At 45.4% G+C, this 20,813-nt stretch overlaps 1 protein-coding gene across 4 annotated transcripts in view; it reads right to left on the bottom strand.

Moving 5' to 3' along the window:
* tmcc1a (transmembrane and coiled-coil domain family 1a) overlaps window positions 1–20,813 on the bottom strand; it is a 44,184-nt gene that overhangs the window by 16,340 nt on the left and 7,031 nt on the right. Inside the window, exons 1-3 of one of the 4 annotated variants that reach the window (XM_086141322.1) lie at window positions 18,561–18,578; window positions 15,632–15,678; window positions 14,393–14,772 (exon numbers count right to left, since the gene is read on the bottom strand). In XM_086141322.1, the coding sequence (XP_085997448.1) occupies window positions 14,393–14,647 (255 nt within the window). In that variant the 5' untranslated portion in view covers window positions 14,648–14,772; window positions 15,632–15,678; window positions 18,561–18,578. Of the gene's footprint in view, window positions 1–14,392; window positions 15,265–15,631; window positions 15,679–16,108; window positions 16,125–18,560; window positions 18,579–20,813 lie in introns of those variants that run through there. The other 3 variants (XM_086141323.1, XM_086141320.1, XM_086141321.1) reach the window with 3 other exon arrangements.

Raw genomic sequence — 20,813 nt, 5'->3', positions numbered from 1 at the left:
GATGTGACCTGCCGAACCTCCGACGGACGTGGTCTGATTCACAGCGTCCGGCCTGATGACACATCCGGCATGCATGCAAACTGAGCGCGTTACACCGGAGTTTGAAGCGGCGATTCTTTCAAGCCTTTTTTAAAAAACATGCAATGTTATTGTTTTCAATTTCTTTAATTGTCACTTAATCTAAGTCTCATTCACGTCATATAGAGATATCTTAACCACGCATCCGGACAATTTAGGGTCTCCGATGAACCTCCTGCACGTTTTTGGACAGCGCGAGGGAACCCGAGAACCTGGGGGAACATGGAGTGAATGTGGAGACGCCACGCAGAAAGGCTTCCTCTGAAGCAGAATCACTTCCTATAAAGTTGAGATGACGTCATGAACGCGGCCAGCGTGGTTCACATATGACTGGACGACAACTTCTTTTCCTTCGGGCTTTTCCCTTCGGGGGTCTCCACGGCGAACCAACCTTCTCCATCTAACTCTATTCTCTGCATCCCCCTCTCTCTGTCACAAACTCACCACGTCCATAAATCTTCTCATATATGGCCGGACTGCAAAACTCAATAATGGATTTACTACTACAGGGGGGCAAGAAAACGTAATAAATTGCGTGTTGCCATGGCAGCAAACAGTCACACAGGTGAAAAGACTTCAGCCGAAGCTTCTCCTCAAGCCGGACTGCTGGAAGTTCTCGCTGTTGCCTGATTAAAATGGAGTTGTGCTTTGCCAGCGGAAGCTATACACCAAATAGCGATCGAACTATTAAGACGTAGAGATAAACTAATTCTGAGCAGTATTCCGACACGACTGAAGGTCGGTTTTAATCCACGTGTCTGCAGACGGCGGAGGGCTGCGCTGCGGTCTGGGGGTTCGGGGTGTGTGTGAGGGGTTACGTAAACGTAGGAGAGCAAACGCTTTGTATACAAGGACTGGGAATGATTCAGGCCTACGAGGGGAGACAACCGTGACCGGGGACCCGGGCCTTTCCGAACAATATGATCCCCCGTAAAGAGAAGAACCCTGTCCAATGCTGGCTGTCCGGTCCTTCCTTGTCTAAGCCGCGGTATCATCAATGGCCCTATTAGCAGTTACATAAACCTCAGGCCGATCTGGACACAGGGGACATTATGACGGACCGGGTCGGGGAGCATGAAATATCTTAGCGGCCAACTCCGGCGGCTCGGGCAGGAAAGAGCGAAAACAACTCAAGTGTTCGGGAAGTGTTCTCGTTCTGTCCGGGAACAGGTAACGCTTGTGTGTTTAGCACAATGCCACGTTTGCCGTTCGGGTTCAGCAAAAGTTGAGCAAAAAATCAATTAAAAGAATGTAATTTTCTCCCTTAAAACATAATGCTACTTCGCTGACTCGAATCACTGAACAATGAAATTAGGAAAACTTATCGGCAATACGTCTTAGCGGACAAAAACGCGATCCAGAGACCTCTCGGAATATTCATTTGGAGGAGGGGAAAAAAAAAAAAAAAAGGAAATGACACAGAAGCCTCAGCCGGTTCCGCATCACTGTTGAACATATATGCATATATATATATAGGGCTTGTGTTCGGTACGGGGGTTTGTTTAGGTCCAGTGACGATATTTAAATATCTGAAAGTGCACTGGGGCATTACCGGTGTGTGTTCAAAATTATAATGAGAACATCCCGGGAAAATACATATTCACTGCACGACATGTGACCTCGGATAGCGGCAGGACCATGCGTCAGGAAACAGGAACACCCGTTTTGAGCCTAGAAATGCATCACAAACATAAAATGCTGCTTTTAAAGCGTAAGCAAACACAAGGGCATCGTTTACCGTAAGAATAAAAGAACCAAAAAAAATAAATATGAAAGTGTTGGAACTGGAGAGGTCGAGGATCTGAGTGGGTAAGTTTGTCTCTCATTTCATGCATCAATGAGGAACATACACTTCAAAACCCTCTTTCTTCTTCACGGGCTCGATTATCTTTTGTAAGTATTCTGCCTTTGTGTTTGCAAATGTAAACGTCACATCATCCGAAACCCAGATAACCTCTTATCCTTGTTTTGGGAAACCTGATTATGCTACCTGCAAGATCTTATCACTCTCTGAGCCATGCTCCCCTCCCAGGGGGACGCAGCTTTGTCAACTGTGTGTCGGTAATTAAAATATTTTAGATTTTCGATGCAAGAGATTGTCAAACGTCTATTGAGTTGTATAGCGCACGGGCTACTGAAAGCCAATACCCCAAAACATACAGTGGATTGAATCAGGTCAAACTGGGAACTACATGAGAAATGTTACTACACGGCCAAAAATCTAAAGAAAAGAACAAAGTCTGATCCAGCAAGTTTAAAAAAAAAAGGATGAGATGCTTGGTGCTCATCTGCCAGTTGCAATTAATATCACAGGGGGCTGCATGCATCTCTTAAAGAAAGAAAAACAGGGATACCGGTGCATAGGAGTGAAGTGAAGTGAAGTGAGTCACCCCACTTCCTCCTTTTTATATTTCTACATGCACGCCGTATCCTGATTCCCATCCCAATATGGTTAAATGTATCACCAGGGAACTCAAGTGCATGTAAACACTCAAATAAAACTGAAAAACATCTGCCAACACACAGTCTGTGATCTCTGAGTATGTCAGTGCCATCACACATATAGACATACACGGATAATCGTATTTATGACGTTAAAATCAAAGTGACGGGAGATTAAAGTAGGAACGTGTGCTGGTGGCAATGAAGCAATGCTGCTGTAATGCTGCTGTAATGTAATGTAATGTAATGCAATACTGGTGTAATGTGTCACAGAATGTGACCATAAAGGAACATAGGGGAAGTGGACCGACCAAGACCATTGATGGGAACTGGTATTTGTTGTGGCTCAGACTGGTTATACTTAGCCTAGCCTGGTTATGCAACAGTGAAAGTAAAAAGGTGACTGGCCAAAAATGCAGACTTGTTGTGGTTGGATTGTGCAGCGGGGCTGGCCCAGATACATCATCAGCCTATTCAGATGCAGAAAGACGGAGGGTCCAGAACTATTAGTTCCAGCTTTTTGGCCCTGGAATAATAATTTGGTCTGGAACGTTTCTTGTCCCGGGCCTTTTTCTGACCCCACTCCCTCTATGGAGCACAAACACCGAGGGCCGAGTATTGTTTGGGAAGTTTTAGCAAAGACCGTAATGACTGAATGAGGAAAATAAAAAGTACATATCGGTTCAGGAGCTTAATTATCATAGTAATAGGAAGGAGTTATCGGTTCTTCGTGCTACCGTATGTTTAATGAAAATCTCGGGAGACTATTCTCTTATCAACTGTTCCGCTTCTTGAAACAAAAAAAAAAAAAAAAAAGATAGCGGCTATCTCGTACAACAATGTCCAACTCCGGTATTTACACATTCAATCCGTGGCGCCCATTGTACTCCGAACTGGCAATTTATGAACACAGGAAGATGGAAGTTTACCTTTTGAGTCGATGTTGATTTTGGTGAAATGCAATGCGTGCGAGCCAGCGTTCACAACACCAACTACTCAAAACGTTGTTTATTACGTTGAACCCCGTCGGTGTTCCTTGCGTGCGGTGGGAAAGGGTCGTGACAATAGTGAAGGTTGAGAGTGAGATGAAGACTGTTCGACATCAGGTTAAAAAAAAAAAAAAAAAAAGCACAGGGCTGCGCAAAGCCGGGCTCGTTTCTGACGGCGATGTGGATTAACGCGACTTTCGAAACAAAACAACACATTTACAAATCGTCGTCTTCAACAGTTCCCGTCCACCAGGGGGAGCTGGAGGCCAGACTAAGCCGCTTGTGTAATCTGCCGTATGGACAATTTGTTAAGGTCAGTCTGAGGCTGCGGACGCTTCCAGACATGTTTCCCTGAGTGTACCTCTTTTTATTGCATTCCTCCTTTTTCTCGTCGACATACATGCGCTCTTATGTGACGTGGTTGAGAACCGACGCCATATTTAGGTTAGGACGCTGATACTGTGAGGAGGAGGAAAACAGCGACGAGATCCAAGAAGTGCAGAAAATATTGAAACGTAACATTTTGAAATCAATGCATGAGTAAATCTGATTTAACAAAATATCATAATTTAATTTGTTTTTTTTTTGAGGGGGGGGGGCAAAAGTAAATACACTGGAATATTGTTTCAGTGGTTGGGGATTATTTTTCTAGCGAGCAGCAGAAGAATTCTGACATTGTACAAAACAATGAAAAAAAAAAAAACGAGGCTACGGCGTCCCGCTAGGCGAAGAAACAAGCACGCCAGGAATATTCCGCGGCGGTTATATCGGTCGCTATCGAAGAAAACACAATATTTCTCCGGAGGGTTTGATGATATTTCGCTGTACGCGGGCTCTAAATGGGTTAGTGGAGCAGAGATGAGCTTAGTAATCTATAGCTTCATCCATAATTAATGGGAGCCATTCGACTGATGCGTACTGAGCTGGGAGGGGCAGGGATGCAATCGTGACCTCTGCGTGTTTGTCTGGCTGTTTCCTCCACGCTGCCTCCAGCAGAAAGAGCAATTTCCCTTTGAAAACAATCATTGGTCACTCTGAGCAAGAAGAGAGTCAAACACACGGCGGCGGTGTATTTTCATAGCTAAGGTCGAGGAAATAATGTTTTCAGACCTAATATTGACAGTTTGCTCAGCCGTACGCTGAACGATGCACTCGATGTGGCAAGAAATGAAGTAAAAGTCGGGAATGTGAAGAAGGAACAGACATGTGGGTCAAGGTTGATCGCAGCTTCCTCACCGACTACCAACTAAATATGTGGCAATCCCGAAAACGGCTGTAAAAACAACTTTAAAACACGTGCTCGCCCGGCCGTATGCGATCACTCACATTCATACAACAGCCAAAAGAGGAAGGGCCAGCTGCAGGCCGAAAATAAATACACAAAGGCTGACCCGTAGTGACTCCAGCTGACATGCATATACACATTTTAGCCCTTAAAAAAATACTGACCCGAAGAGGCATGATAATTATTCGTCCGACGCCGAGATTTGATGTAAAACTGGATGCTATATCGTAGCGGTAGCGGTGCGCGCGACGTTGGTATTTCTCTACGGATAGAGTATCCGCGTGGATCCCAAAAATGAACTTTTTTAACCGGCGGGATTTATTTATACATTTCTATGTCCTTTAAACGTGAACTTGAACCTGCCGTGGTTCAGAAATTGCTCTATTAATAGTAACAGAAACAGGCAGCGCTGCAGCAGACTTCACCAAAGCGCCGGCCTTGCAGCTTCATCCTGTTTTCCCTTTCCTCTTCTGACCATATTCTGAAATTCTTTCAGCTAATTTCAACCCACAGATACACGTGGAAGACACACGCTCATCTTTCGAACACACCTTTGCCCGAGTTCACATCCGTTCACACCACGCCTTGATGGATTCACACTGTGAACGTGCAATGTGTGAGTGTGTGTGTGTGTGTGAATGCCGAATAGCGACCATCACTCGATAAGGATGCTGGCCTATATGTATTATCACAGATGAATATTCAATAGTCTAATTAAAAAGGAGGGGGGTTTTGCTTCGAAGCAAACGAACGGTCGAGCATTGTTCACGCATGCAAAACAAAATATTAACATAAATTCAAGGCCGCTCCTGGTCACTTTGTCCCGTCTCTTTGCCGTGATTTACTGGCGTCGAGCCGACGGGGTTGCGAGGAGGAGCCTTTCTGTAATGACAATTTCACAGCACTGACGCAATTTTCTGGATTGCGCTGAGCAGAAACAGGAAGCGGGTATATTTTCGGGGCGGCGACGGGCTGCCGCTCGGACCCGTCTTACCCCCCCCAAATCAAAGGGCGTGCACTTTTTAACCCATTCCGCCAAGTGTGGATGATACACTGATCGGTTGTTATTTCGCCAGCCTGAGGGGCCACGAGGCAGCCGTGGGATCGGGTGATGACGAACCGGCAAGCGCTCGGCTGCTTTAACACTTTTTTTGCACATCACCCTGTTACCATGGAGATGGGCAACCAGCTCCACTGTCTGCACACTGGACACAGATGAGAAGAGGAGGTGATGAAGAGAAAGTGAGAGCAAAAGAACACAGTGAAGCATGTCTGTGGACTGAGAGTTAGGAAGGGAAGATCTTGAGCTTAAAGCTTGAGCCGTAAAACGTGGAAATAAATACAGTGTCCAAGATCTGTTTTCTTAGAAATATCCACCTTGGATAACAGATCCCAAACAAAGCTACAAATTAGGGGTCAAACCCAATTAAATAAGTATATTAGTAAGTACATAGTAATATTAGTTCTAACAAACCAAACAAGTATGACAATAGTAATAATGATAATAATAATAATAATAATAATGATAATGATGATGATAATAAAACGGACAATATAAGGAAGACCGGCCTGTTATTGGCTAAATATACTGTAGATGCTTGTAGAACAAACGGTTAGTTTCAAATGATTTTGCACCAATAGAATTATCATAATTAAACTTAAAATGATTACAAACTTGGCTCACTTTTTCCCTTTGGGCTCAGCAACACTTTGATTTACGCCAGCTTGGGAAAACTGACATAAGCCACCTGCACGTTTGGAAAAAGGTCTCACTGTCTTTTAAAGTGCCGGGAGTCATAACAGAGCGGCAAAACTCGTGCACAAAAGACGTGCATGGCGCTTGCCTGTGTGCACGCACGCACTGATACACACACACACGTACACTCAAACGCTGAAAAACAATTAACCGTAGGCCGATAGTTGGCAAACACGGAAGTTGACATCATCCCCGGCGTGCAGGAAGAGCAGACTCTCCATCATCCCCACTGTTGTCTCTCCTTCTGTCGAAAGTCGATCGAAACCGGCTTGTTTGATTATACACAGGTTTGACGGTGTGCTTCTGTGACCGAAGGGAATTCTGCCGCACTTTGCGGTGGCCGCGTGCTTCTTGTCGTAGCGTTTAACAGTTAACGTGAACCAGCGAGGTTTGTGCAGCGTAGCCTTTAACGTGAATTAAATTAAGATCCAGGACGAGCGGCGGCGGCGGCGCCGTAACGCAAAGGGCAAAAACACTTTCAGCGGCACGTAACCGCTACCCTCGGGGAGGTGAGAGACGGAGGGAGCCAGAAATTAGGATGTTAAACTGGCAGGGACAGAACAGGCCTCAGGCTACCAGGTGATTTCGGAGCCCCTCAATGACACTTCCCATTAATGTCCTCTTCCAGGACAAACCCGGCAGGAGCTGAAAATGGGGAGCGATGTAGGTTTGAATGTCAAAATACAGGAGGTTGTCCCATTTGTTATAAATAGATCCCATTATTAGCTTAGCACGCGGAGGACGTGATTCAAATGAGAAATAACGCCGATTTGATTACGAGTCATTCAATGCCATGAGGTCACTTTGTGGATTTTCATACATTTACTAATAACTGGCAGTTATCCCTCTAGAGATTGATGCTAGCGGGCCGGACCCACTCCGATAGCATTAGAAAATGACAGCATGTGTCACGTTTAATCCGAAGCGTCTTTTCATATGAGATACGAGGAGGAGATCCTTCTTCCAATTGTAACCGCTTCAAGTTGGACTCACATCGCTTCTGCGACTTGCAGTCCAACTGAATTTTCCGGTTAATATGCGTATCTGTTTTGGGAGATGTTGGGATAGATTACTTCTGCTGGCGCTTACAGATACCGCACAAACGCCACAATAGTTCCAGAACACTGACGATGACGATACGCTGCATTTGATGAGGAATTAAGCCAATTTGTGCCACAGTATTTTTCACCGGGGGGGAATGTTTGTTACTGGTCCACACGGTCACTCTCATGGAAGTGGTTTGCTCTTATTTTCTCTTCAAAAAGTAAAAAATGATTTTATTATCTTAACACCATGCCATCTCACGCCATAAAGTCATTGACGAATATCGATAAATAGCCTGACTCCACGTCACGACCACGTGCGATAGCGCCACGTGCCTCTAGGCTTGGGTTCATCTCAACGTTGCAGCTCAAAATCCCTGCCATTCACTTCCTGTTTTTAGTCCCCTGTCCCTCTGAGGAGGGAGAAAACATCTGACCACAACAGGTTCCACCCGTGTGAGACCCGTGAACATATTGTCAGGGCATTTACATCCAAGTAGTGTTTGACAAAAAATCTGCGCACCAAAAGTGCTCCAAAAAGAAAAATTATCTTTTCCTCAGATGCTCACCGGAGATGTTCCTTAACAAACATGTTATTGTGGCGCCACTTTTTGAAGAGAATGATCCGGAGATTGATTCCCTCCTTTTTTTGTGCGCCTCTTGTTGGATATATCGTGCCATATTAATATTTTAACATTATGACATTATCTTTGCCACTTTTCGAGAGCAGACCCGAGGAATCGAAACGTTTTCACATATGTAAAAAATACACGTATGGGGACTAAAAAAAAAAAAAAAAAAAAATTAAAATTAAAATAAAAAAAAAAAAACCTTCCTGACTGAAAAAAAAAAAATAAAAAAAATGAAAAAAATCGAATAAATACATGGATGAAGGAATTAAACCAACAGAGCAAAACAAATACAGACAGAATAAAATATGGTATGGACAACCCAAGACCTAGCGGATGAGCGCGTGTTTTTCTTTTTTAGTTCTTTGACGGGGCGTTTACATCCACCACGATACGGAGCCAGATATGACTGAGGGTGTAGTCGATCGATTAATCAGCGGCTGATTGCTAATTACTCCCACAGGCTGAGCAGCAGCTGCAGATCAGCGGGCTTTTAACAGACCTGATGCTGTGGTTTTAATGGAGCCCCTCTTCTCCGTTTAACTGCACGACCACCAGGGGAGAGATATCTTGGGCTGTTGCGGAGCACAGTCAATTAGCCTGTGATTCCAACGCAAATTGTAAATGTTCCCCAATCGCTAGTAAAGGAAAGAAAAAAAGAGATAGAAAAATCATAAATGCTCTCCAACAATGACATCTCTTGGCAACTGATGCATCTACCGTTTGCAACTCGTGCCACTGTAGCGCGGGTTACTGTTTAACACGAGATAACGCGCGAAGGAAAATGACTTCACAGTAACTGTAGAGATCGAATGACCCCAAGGGTTAAATAAATCTGGGTAAAACAAAAAGAAAGGGCTGCTGTGTGAGTATGAAAACACCTCTTACTAGTCTGGCTCAGCCATGCGCTCTTTGACATCATCCGGACTCGATTCGCATCGACAAGAAGCCCGAAAACAAATGCGCGACCGAAATCTGAGGCGAGGAGAACGATGGTGGACGGTGGAGAGGACACAGATGCGCGGCGTGTCGCCTCAGCGGGGTTTTTATCCGAGGACGGAGGAGCGGCAGGAGCGACAAAAGACATTGCGTGATGACTGAACGCAGATGGAAGCTTACCTTGGAGTACTGTCTACGGAGACTGAAGCGCTGCACCATCCTGCCTGACCGCCGGACCCCAATAGCTCCCCCCCCTCCTTGTGTCTTACCCCTATCTGCTGATGTCCCTCCAAAGTACACACCACTTCATGTTGTGCACCTCGCAGTCACACACTCACACTGAAGGCACACATGCTAGCAGCCTCTCCAAACATCCGTGTGCACACACCACACACATTTCTATTCAAACACAAGTCGGTAAAGAAAGAGAGAGAGGGAGGGAGGAGAGAGAAGGGAGGGAGGGGGAGCTGGCTCGGCTGTGTTGCCCTCTACTCATCTTCAGAGTAATCCCCAGAGCTCTGTCTTTTTCTCTCTCGCAGACACAGTCCCCCACAAAAGATGCTCCCGCCACATGGCTGGTCAGATCAATTCAGAGACGCACACACTCGCGCCGCCCAGACAAACATCTGTATCACACATGACGGTATGAACACAACCGTCCACTTCCTCCTTCGAGACGCCAAGACAGCGCTGATAACAAGACGACGGGCTGAAACACACGCCCGGTGGTTAGCGTCCTGCTTCCTGTCAGAGAGCCTGAAGGGTGGGGAAGCGGAGGATGGAGTAATGAAAGACGAGGAGGAGGGACCAGATGCCTGTCTGTGCTACCTCCCTCTGGGGACAGCGGGAGGTGGATGGCGTTAAAAGGGAAAGAGAGCAAGAAAGGGGGGAAAAAGCGGGGAGAGGATCATGTTGAAAAGGGAAAAAAAAAGGAAGAAGACGCACTAATCGCGTGACGTGATGATAAAACCTATGATTTTAATACAAGCGCAACTAAGCGGGGATGCTCAACCTCCAAAAAAAAAACAAAAAAACAGGAACCTCCAGGGTTGCCCACGCTGTTACTATGGCAACCCAATCAGGGCATACTTCTCGGCAGCTGAACGCAAGTTTCGGGGTAACCACGGCGACCAATTAAAACGACCTGAATGACATTGCCGGTCCACGCCGGGGTTGGGATGATGGTCGAGAGATAGGAGGCGCCGATTTAATTCTCTCTGAGAAGAGAGGACTGCATTAAATGGCCGGCGTGAAAGAGGGCGGCGGAAATACGCAGATTTCAGCCGTCGTGAAGGTCGGGTTAAATTTAGGCCGGTTTGAGCAACAAGAATATGCTTTTGTCAGCGTTAACAAACTCAACAAGCTAAGCGCCACCCTTCCCTGCGGTGGATATAGATGAAACACCACTTTTGAGGCGTTTTCTGATCAAATTGCAAATTGGACGAGGTGTTTTTGGACGGCTCAAAAGCGCCCCCGCAAATAATAATAGCTTTGCATTCAGTTTCCAAGCTGGCAATCAGAACTTTCGGTACCCCCCTACGAGTCAGGCAGGAAATAGATTTTCTTTTTAAATGACTCGGTAATTTGGCAGCAAAGCTCGGACAGCAATATTTTAGTTTAACCGGCCATTTTTTGATGAAATGTTCTTCATACGGAAAGACATTCTGACCCCTGCTGTCGGACTGTAGTTTCTGAATGATGCAGATCGGCATGACTGACCTTTACGGCTTTTGTGTGGACCGCACGGAGATGTGTTGGGTGTCAGTTTTTAAAAATATGGCTATGCGGCAACGAGGAATATTAAACGTAAAACCGACTCATATTTTGAAAGGCCCCCGTTCGCGTGTGTGCAAACACAAAGGAGGCTTTCCAGTGCCGGAGTTTGTGTCCAGTTCGGTTTGTGATTGGCTCAAACAGGGTCGGCCTGCCAAAGCAAACACTCCTCCAGCTCACTGTCTGCACAGATGTCCCGTGAGTTTATCCGATAGCCGCCGACGCTCTCCTCTTAACGCCATTTTATCATTTATTCTGCAAATAGGAGCCCCTGCATCGTTGACTCGCTTCTCCGATTGTGTAATCGATACTTTCCCATTATTACTATGGATTTGAGCTTTTCCGACTCGCCGCCGCCTCGTGCGAAGTGTAACGGTAACGCCCGAACACACGCGGCAGGAGTTCGGTGGCGCGCGAGTCAATATCTTTAAATTTGATCTGATCTTTTCTACCGAGGCACGAGAAAAATGACCAGAACTCTAGTCAACTCACAGACCGTCTGTTTACCGAGCAGGAGAGTAAACTAAGCAAACGAGGAGTGCAAAGTCGTTCCCCGCCGCAGGGCATCACACTAATCACTGCGCCGTTTTTCAACGCATAACGTTATTGCAGAAAAGTAGATTTTGTTTTTGGGGCATTGCCCGAGTGTCTGAGTCAACCGTCTGGCGTGTTTACAGACCCGGGGACTACAGCGTGACGGATTACAAGTGCACTTGTAAAATTAGCACTGAAATATGGGACGCTTTACAGAACGGAGGAATTAATAACAAAGATTATTATAAACCAACACGAGTGTGTTTGTCTTAAACACGGTGCTAATTACAATCCTCCGGCTCTGTGTGTGGTAAACATAGCGAGCTCTGAAAACAGAACGTCGGCCCGTTTTAAATTCCGCGTTACACAATCCTGATTGAAAGCATCGCTTGTGACAGAAAGAAGGTCGGCGAGACGGCCCTGAAATTGTGATGAGGACTGAAGTGAAGGACAAAACATTTTAAAATGAGGGGCCGTCGCAGCGTGAAGGCGAGCCTGAGGGATGCATGAAGGGAGGTGAGAGTGGCCGTCAGCGCAGAGGATCCTTGCAGCGCTGGCTCTGCAGTACTACTGAACCTAAGTCTAATACCGTTTGTATTAAGTCTAATACAAGGCTCGCTTAAAATCCTTACATTTTCACAAAAATCGTCCGTGCACCTTATCTATGAATACTGACCTCCGACCGATTTGCAACAATTAGTTAGATAACTAATGATGTCGTGACGGAATACAGTGTTGTTCCGACCTCACGCTAACTTCGGGTCCGCTATCGCTAGCAACCATAAACCAATCAGAGAACGGTACGTCGTACGCTGACCTCCGGTACGTACTGTGCTTCAACTTAATATTATTGTACATTTGTGTGGTTGAGGAAGCGCCAAAGAATTCGACATGAATGAATCAATGGAACGGAAGTGGAGGAAGCAAGCAGATGAAGTGCGCAGAGTAGAAAAGACCAAACAGAGTTTCCAAGGGAACAAAGCCAGATAAATAAGGTGAATTAAGTTTTTTTTTGCTGTATATAGTGTATGTTTCATCACACGGTGTGCCTTATGTATGAAATAGACCTGTTCATTGATATTGTGCCTTAAAATGCGGTGCATCTTATGGTTCGCAAAATACAGTAATCCCATACCACAGTACTAGAACCGTAATTTCCCGACTATAAGTCGCTACTTTTTTTCACACTGCGGCTAAAACAACGATTCGGCTAATTTATGGATTTTTTCGCGCTAACGAGCTTCACGCCGCCAAAACGTTTAGCCTCGTCACATCGGACCGATGAAACGACCGTGAAATCCGGAGGCCGTTCAACTCCATAGAAGACGACTAACGGTTTAAGAGCGCAGGAGGAAGACCAAGATAAGCTGGAGAAGGACAAAGCGGGGATAGAAAATGGAAGGATGGATGGATGGATGGGCTTTTCCTTGTGTCATTTATTATTAATATAATAAAATTATAAATTTTTCAGCAGCCATGTTACAGGCACTGTTCGGAAAAATGCATTTCCAGTTCGTATTTGTGGATGTTACCATAACTTATTCAATTAAAAGTTTAAAAAATGTTTCTGTGTAAATATCTCATGTAACAATGCGGACACCTGCCTGTATATGTACACATAGATTTATTTTGTTATTTTTAGTCGGTGCTGCTTATATTCAGGTGCGCTGAATAGTCCGAAAATGACGGTATTACGGCTAATTTTTCTGGGGAAGAGGGGGCAGTTACACCACTGGTTAAGAGATTAACAGACCATCGATACAAAGGTGTTTAGCTTACAGGTTAAGTAAATCGGGTGTTACTTTCTGTGCTTGGCTGTGCTGTCGGAGCATCATGTTCCAGATGCCTGGCTCTCAGCACTGCTTTGAAATCTGAGGTCAGGTCAATCACACACAAACACACACACACACACACACACACACACACACACAAACACACACACACACACACACACATGCAGATTGGGAAAGGGGGATAATATATCGGGGTTGATAAATTAAGGATTTCGCTTGACACAGATGTTACAGCGCTGTGAGCTACACTTGGTCCAGATTGGATTGAGATCGAGACCAACGGATGATCAGCGGAACACAAACAACCAAACTTCATAACAAAAGCAAAAACCTTCAACAAGCCTTGAACCTAGTGATCCCACAGCTGGTTAACTAGTCTCACAGCGACCTCTGGTGGCAGACGGAGGCAATCCATCATAGAAACTGAGGCCGCGCTCAAGCTGACAAGGTTTAAATAACCAAAATCAAAAAACACATGTTTACTACTATATATATATATATATATATCCTCTAACAAAAGCTAAAGACAACATATGTGATGAACCTCAAAAGACTGGGTTGTGATGAGTAAATGTGATGCTCATTTGGGCATTTCTTTGATTTCCTTGATGAATACACAACACCCTCAGTGATTGATTGTCCGGTAACGTATGCGACCTCGACTCGGATTATTAATGACACTTTTGCCATAAAACTGATTAATGGACGGTAAACTGCACGACCAGCTGCATCCCACCTACTTTTGTTTATTTATTTCATGCTTATCATTGCTATTGTTACTCTATTTATATTGTTGTTTAGTTACGGTTGTGTATTTTTTGTGTATTTATCCCTGATGTTGCTGCTGTCTATTTATTCGTGGATGTCTTGCTATCTTCTGTCTCTTTATTTATATTAATTTTACTTTTTGATATGATAACTGTTACGCCGCTATTTCCCCTATGGGGATCAATAACGTTTATCTCATCTGCATTTCCGTGAACTAGATGTCGTGACGGGACAACGTGGATGGGGGGGATTTCTGGATTCCGGCGCAGCGAGAAAAATAAAGGTTTTGATGCCATTTCACAAACAAGACTGGACGAGCAGACGGCGGCGAAGACACCGTTTGATCAGTTTTCTGTGACTCACCCTATCGGTCTCCTCGGTGGACTGGTACCCCGATGAAAGCGCCAGGTCGCCCGCGGTGTATCCGGAGGCGGGGCTGCTGGGCGTGGTGTCAGTGGTGGAGGAGGACCGGGGGCGACTGGTATGCTGCTGCGGGTCGTGGGTATATCTGCGGTGAGGAGCCTGCGGGCTTCCCCTTATGAGCGGATCGCGGTCGCCGCTCCCGGACCCCGACCCCTTGCTGCGCCGGCTCTGCAGGCTGGTCCCGCGCCGCATCATGGCGGCGGCAGCTGAGCCCTCGCCGGCGGCGGGGGGAACCGCGGGGGACGAGACGTGGTCGGAGTCGGGACAGCCGGGCCCTGAGGCGTCCTCAGAGGTAGAGGGGGAGGTGCCGCCTGCCGACACTACAGAGGAAGATGAGGAGGAAGACGAAGAGGCGTTGGTATGGTGAAACCGGCGCTGATGCCTCTGCTGGAACAGTTGTTTAAGCCCCTGGCTGAGAATCCCCATGCTTTCCCTGGAACCTTGGCTCATCTTACTGGAGGAGAGCTGCTAAGACTGAGACAATGCTTGCCCCACCGCTACGCTCACACCAGCTCTTAAAACTGGGGTCGCTCCATCCGGCTCCTTTTGCTGCTTTTGCCTCCGCTAACCTCCCGCGTACATGAAGGCAACATTTGCCGATCACTACCCGCCGACAAACGGAGGTCGGAATCGGACGCTGACAGAACAAAGAAGGACTATATAACGTAAACGGCTAGAGGCAGAGAGCGGTGGAGGAGGAGGAGGAGGAGTGTCTGTCTGGTGTCTGATGGAGGGCGGAAAGGGCTCAGTGGAGGTCAGAAGGATGAGTCCAAACGTGGATCTTTGATGCAGGAACAAGTAGCCCTGCTGGTCTGACACAGAGAGAGAGGAGATAGCTAATGAGAGGCTGCTCGCTTTCCAGGATCCGGACAAACATTCACTCCCCGACCGTTAGCAGCTGTGAAGTTTCATGCAAATACGGAAATCTATTAATGCTGAATGATATGACTTTAAAATTGAGCCTTCCTGCAGACGCCGTAAATCTGCATCTAATTTCCAGCGTCACAGAGGATGCTTTAATCGGGCCTGCGGTCTGACAGCTGAGGCCGAACGGAAGGTAAAAGCATAAACGGACTGGTTGATGGGGCGAAGCCTGCGGGATAAAGGAAAGGGACGTGGACGTCGAGGAGGGACGGAATAGCAGATTTATGGATTCGCATCACAAGACTAAATACGTACCATGAGCCCAGCTGTCGACGTGGAATGAGTCACTCCTCTGGATTCACCTGAGAGAGAGAGAGAGAGAGAGAGAGAGGGAGGCAGATAGAGGGAGGGAAAGCAGGGAAAGGAAAACAGAGGATGTTTGTTTATGATTCAGCTCTTCACATTTCCGCGTGCTCACTGAACTCCAGACACTAAAACAGTCGGACGTCTCATTCATGCAAAGAATTAACATTTTCACTTTGAGCCTTAGACAGGCTTGGCATACTGAGCAGAGCGTGTTTAAAAAAAAAAAAAAAAAAAAAAAAAAAACACGTGATACAACTTTGTATGTGCTCCTCTGGGAGCTCATTTAGTATCCCCGCAGGCACCCCTTCCTTATCCTGTGGCAGTATCAAGAGACAAGTGTTTCAACAGCAAAAGCTGCTTACAGTGCAAAATAACAATCACGCAACCTTGCAAAACCTCTTTTTGAGTCCATGACAGATTAGTTACCGGATTCGAGGATTCTGCATTTTTATTCAAATATGTAGTCCTCTTGGTGGACAAGCGATCTGCTCGGGCAGTGGGTCAGTCCATCCCTCCTTGCCGCATTAATAGCTGCTCCCGTTCACAGCAACAAAACAAATGAGCCAGCAACTTAAAGCGCTCTAGGGAGGGACGGTAGCATACTCTGGAAAAATTTGGTGAGCTGTCACATCAGGTCATAAAGAATAAAACTGCTGAGGAGACAGATTGGAAAAAAAAAAAACCCCTGCACAAAATAAGGACGCCGTGTTTTTCATCAGCTGTTCCCCAGACGCAGAGGGAGTAAATTTCTTTTCATTTGCAGTTTGTTCATCCCTACGCATGATTCCACGGGCAAGAAAACAAATCTTACTCCCCGCGCGTCGATCGTGACTCCTATTTTAAGACCTGTGTCACTTTTTAAAATAAGCCTGAAGCCTGCCAGAGAGAACAGGTGAACCTCAGTCACCTGTTGGTTTTGTTGTGGCCTGTAGCTGTTAATATATTGTGCCGTGATGCGTTTCAAAAGGGGTTATATAACCTCTCAAACTTGGTATTTCTACTGATTACGGCCCCGGCGCACCATCACGTCTGACGCTGCGCACTCGAGTGCGAGGAAACACTTCCATCTATTGCTCCTGGAACAAAAGAACTTAATGGAAATTGGAATACCAACACAATAACAATCCGGTGATTTGATTGCACGGCTCTTTATAAATATTCAACCCTGCCATTAACTTCAGTCCTACCGTGAACATCCTACATACTGAAGGCAAGCCGAACGTCAGTGTCATATAAAGCTATGGTGTTTTTTCTTATCGCGCAAACATGCATTTAGCATTCTCACGCACGCAGAAGAATTTAAATGTTCACAGAAACGTATAGAGTTCATTGCGTTCTGATGTTTCATACCAGTATAACCCGGCATATCAATCCATCAGTCCCGCATGCAGAACTAACAAGGATGTAAAAAAAACAAAACGACTTGTAAGTAAGTGAAGTAAAAATGCCAGATTTTGCATACATTCTCACACGGCGCCTCGCACGGAACTGCATCCCGGCCAGATTTCAACGAGGCCCGAGCTGTTGTTTCAGTGCTGATGAGCGTGGAGGGCTTGAGGGGGGGGGGGGGGGGGGGGGGGGGGGGGGCCTGCGATAATCCCGTCCCGAAATGGAGGGCTAACCTGAAGCCATGTACCGACAACGGTGTCCATCCCTCCCTCTGTGTCTGCAAATCCCCTCCTTCATCCCTTGGCTGATCCAAACATAGAATTGGATGTTTTCTTGATTGCTTACGGTTATGTATTTAAAGGAAATCCTCTTTCTCCTGCCTTTGGAGGACAAAGCATTATTGTAGGATTTGGTGCCACGGGCACGTCGGAGAGATCCTGCATGCACTTTAGCAACACCGTCACTGATGGTTTTGTAACATGGAAAATGGTGATGCGTCATTTTAGTGCCTGCATCCAGACATACCGCGTAATAAGTCTTTTCCAGGTCTTAAATTTATGTATTCTAAATCGCTGCGTTGGAATAATATTAATTGTGATCAGCTATTTCAGGAAATCATTTCAGAAAAAAAAACAAAACATAAAGGTAAAACTTATCTGTAAACTGTCAACAAAAACAAGATCACACAGATGAAGCAAGTATCAAAGAGGATTTTTTTTTTTTTTGAAATGGCAATAATTTGATTCATATTTAGATTTAAGACGAGCAACATCAATTTTTAAATCAATGGAATTACACGCTCTTTCGTCCTTACACTGCAGCTCCGAGTGGCTTGGGAAAATAAATTATAAGTACTTAATTGGAGTGTATTTTATTTGTGTTGGTTCCATTTTTAAAATTTTAGTTCTAAATTGGAAGATTGATGTGATCTTGAAATATTAAAATAAAATTATATTTATTGTTTTTCGATGCTCAAATTATACGTCACACTCGGGGAAGCCGGTATACCCGCCAAGACGCCGTCAATTTGTCGAGGTTTTAAACCACAGGTAGGCAAAATAAGAAAAAGCAATATATTTAAGAGGTCAAAAAGTAACTGCTGCTCCCAGTGTTTTCTTTTCTGTGGAAACCGGGTGCAAATGGCTCTTTGGGTGTTAAAAGGTTGCCGACCCCTGCAATGGACTGAGGGAGCAAACAAGTTTTCTGTGTTGTAAGAATAAGAATAACAACTTTATTTATCCCGAAGGAAATTGTTGTGCCAGAGTTGCAAGTAAAACATAACAATAAGAAATAACAGTAGGAAGGAGGAAGAATAAGAAATACAAATAAAACTATAAAGTGTCAAAGTCAAGGCTATAAAGTGTTTTAAGGTCTTAAAAAGTACAAAGATTTGAGACCTTAACAATGTGTATTTGTATATTATTTATATTTATATTTATATGTATATATTTACATGTATGTGTGTATATACATATACATACATACATACAAACATATCTTCTTCTTTTGGCTTTTCCCGTCAGGGGTCGCCACAGTGAGTCCACTTTCTCCATCTAACCCTATTTTCTGTATCCTCCTCTCTCACACCAAATACCTTCATATCCTGAAAAAAAAAAAAAAAAAAATATACATATATATATATATATATATATTGTGTATTGGACTTGTTTTTTCCCCAAGTGGTAAGATACTGTGAAATATATATACATATATATATATATATTTATTTTTTTTTGTATACATTATATTATATTATATTATCGTACATTATTTATATTACATACATGTTTTATATATACATCTCGTATATCAAAAATGTTTAGACCGTCGTGACATTTCCTTTTTCCCTCCTGTCACACAGCATCCGGGTGGATGTGCTGTTCATTATTATGATACCGTGCCAACAGATTGCAAAACAGTGAATGAAAATCTCAACCCCGACGGGTTAATGTGAGGGTGTCTGGCCCTGAATTTGCCTCAAATTCAAGATAACGTAAGCATGAAGGTTGTCAGGACGGCCCGAGCAGTCTAAGGTGCCAGGCTCAGTGCGGCTCGGGACTTCCGGTGTCCAGATGGAGGGTTCGTCGTAAGCCACTTCTGACAGTGACGTCCACAAATGGCGGCTCGGGTGGTTCGAGCGGCCGGATCGGAACTGAATCTTCCTGGTCAAATTCCCGAGACGCTGCTTAGACGCCGCACGCCGCTCGCGGTTCAGCCATGACGGTAAAATGCAGCGATGTTGCCGCTCGCGCAACGGACACAATGAAGGGCTTTCTTCTCCTTCTCCTAAGGTCAAGTGTACTGTCATATTTACAGCTGTGTATGTTGTAGGTTAAACTATCTTCATCCTCTCTCTCACAGAAATAGACCGGATGGCTGCACGATGATCTATATATGTCCCGTCCACAGCAGGAACAGAGGGGTGAACATCAGTGACGAACAGGTGTTGGTGACAGCCGGGGTCAGCGGGCTCAATGAGTCAGCATGTTCCCCAGTAATGTCACAATACAGTCAAAAGTGAATAGGGACAATCGCGTGGACAATGGCCTCTCTGGAACTGTTTCACCCTCACACACACACACACACACACACCCTTGTGTCAAAAGTGACCCGCACACACACAAACGTCCTTGTGCCCTCCTCTGAATCGAATTCCATTCAGCGGAGCTGCCAGTCATCCGGTCCTGCCATCATTGTCTTTGGTCAACAAAACCACGGCGGTGGTGAAAGCGCAGCGGAGCTCTGGCGCTGGCACAATGACAAGAAAAGCAGCTCACACTGGCAGTACCTCCTGTTACACACAGTAACAGAATGTCCGAATCAATACCAGTTATCTAAGACACCGTTCGCCGTCAGCGCTTGGATGAGCAACGCGATACTTGGGTCCGATCTGCGTCAGAGGAGTAATGTGCACTGCCATATTTTTTTCGTGATATTAAATGAGCGCCAGAGTTGACAGCAGAGATCCGCTGTTTGCAGCCACGGATGCTGGAGTCTTACAAAACGCTATGGTGAAATCCATTCTCCGCATACTCCGTCCCCTCTGCAATGTTGATACAAAAAGTTGCAAACTCGGCGTGGCCAACACAAAGTAGAGGTCAATCTTTGACACCGGAGCGGCGATGTTGACGATCGGTGACAATGCATTCGGTCAATTCTAAATATGGCCTTAGCTTAAACAAGCACATTCAATGTTCCAGAAGAGTCTGAGAGCTTGTGAGGAATAGGCTGCTCTTTGTTCCCTCTGAGCCACACACAGGCCCATTGCTGCTCTTTGTGCTGTACTTCTTTCACTGACAGACACACATCAATAAGGGGAATTAGGCCAGAGGGTTCTGGCAGCCTGCGCCAGTGATCGCTCAAATATGTGTGCATGTGTGTGTGTGTGTGTGTGTGTTTGCATCTGACGTGGAGAAAACGATAAAGACAGAAATAGAGGGAATCATATTGTGTGGAAATGGGCATATGTGTGTTTGTGTGTGTCCACCAGTGGAAAGTGGACCATATCTCATTGAGCAGCTGCATCATGGGCAGGAAACAGGAACAATCGTTATTGTATTTCTGTTTGTGTGTGTGTGTGTGTGTGTGTGTGTGTGTGTGTGTGTATGTGCCTTCGTGCAGCGATGCGACATAGAACAGCAGAGTTGTGTCAGCTGTGACGGTTCAGGAGATGATTTCAGCAGTCTGCAAAAAGCATGATAAGGGACAATTCTTTGCATCAGATGTGGTGATGCTGAGAAAG

This window comes from Fistularia commersonii, chromosome 34, assembly GCF_037954325.1.
Source record: "Fistularia commersonii isolate RoL2024-O1a breed Wild chromosome 34, RoL_Fcom_v1.0, whole genome shotgun sequence".
Classification (NCBI taxonomy): domain Eukaryota; kingdom Metazoa; phylum Chordata; class Actinopteri; order Syngnathiformes; family Fistulariidae; genus Fistularia; species Fistularia commersonii.
This window is presented reverse-complemented; position numbering and strand designations above follow the sequence as displayed.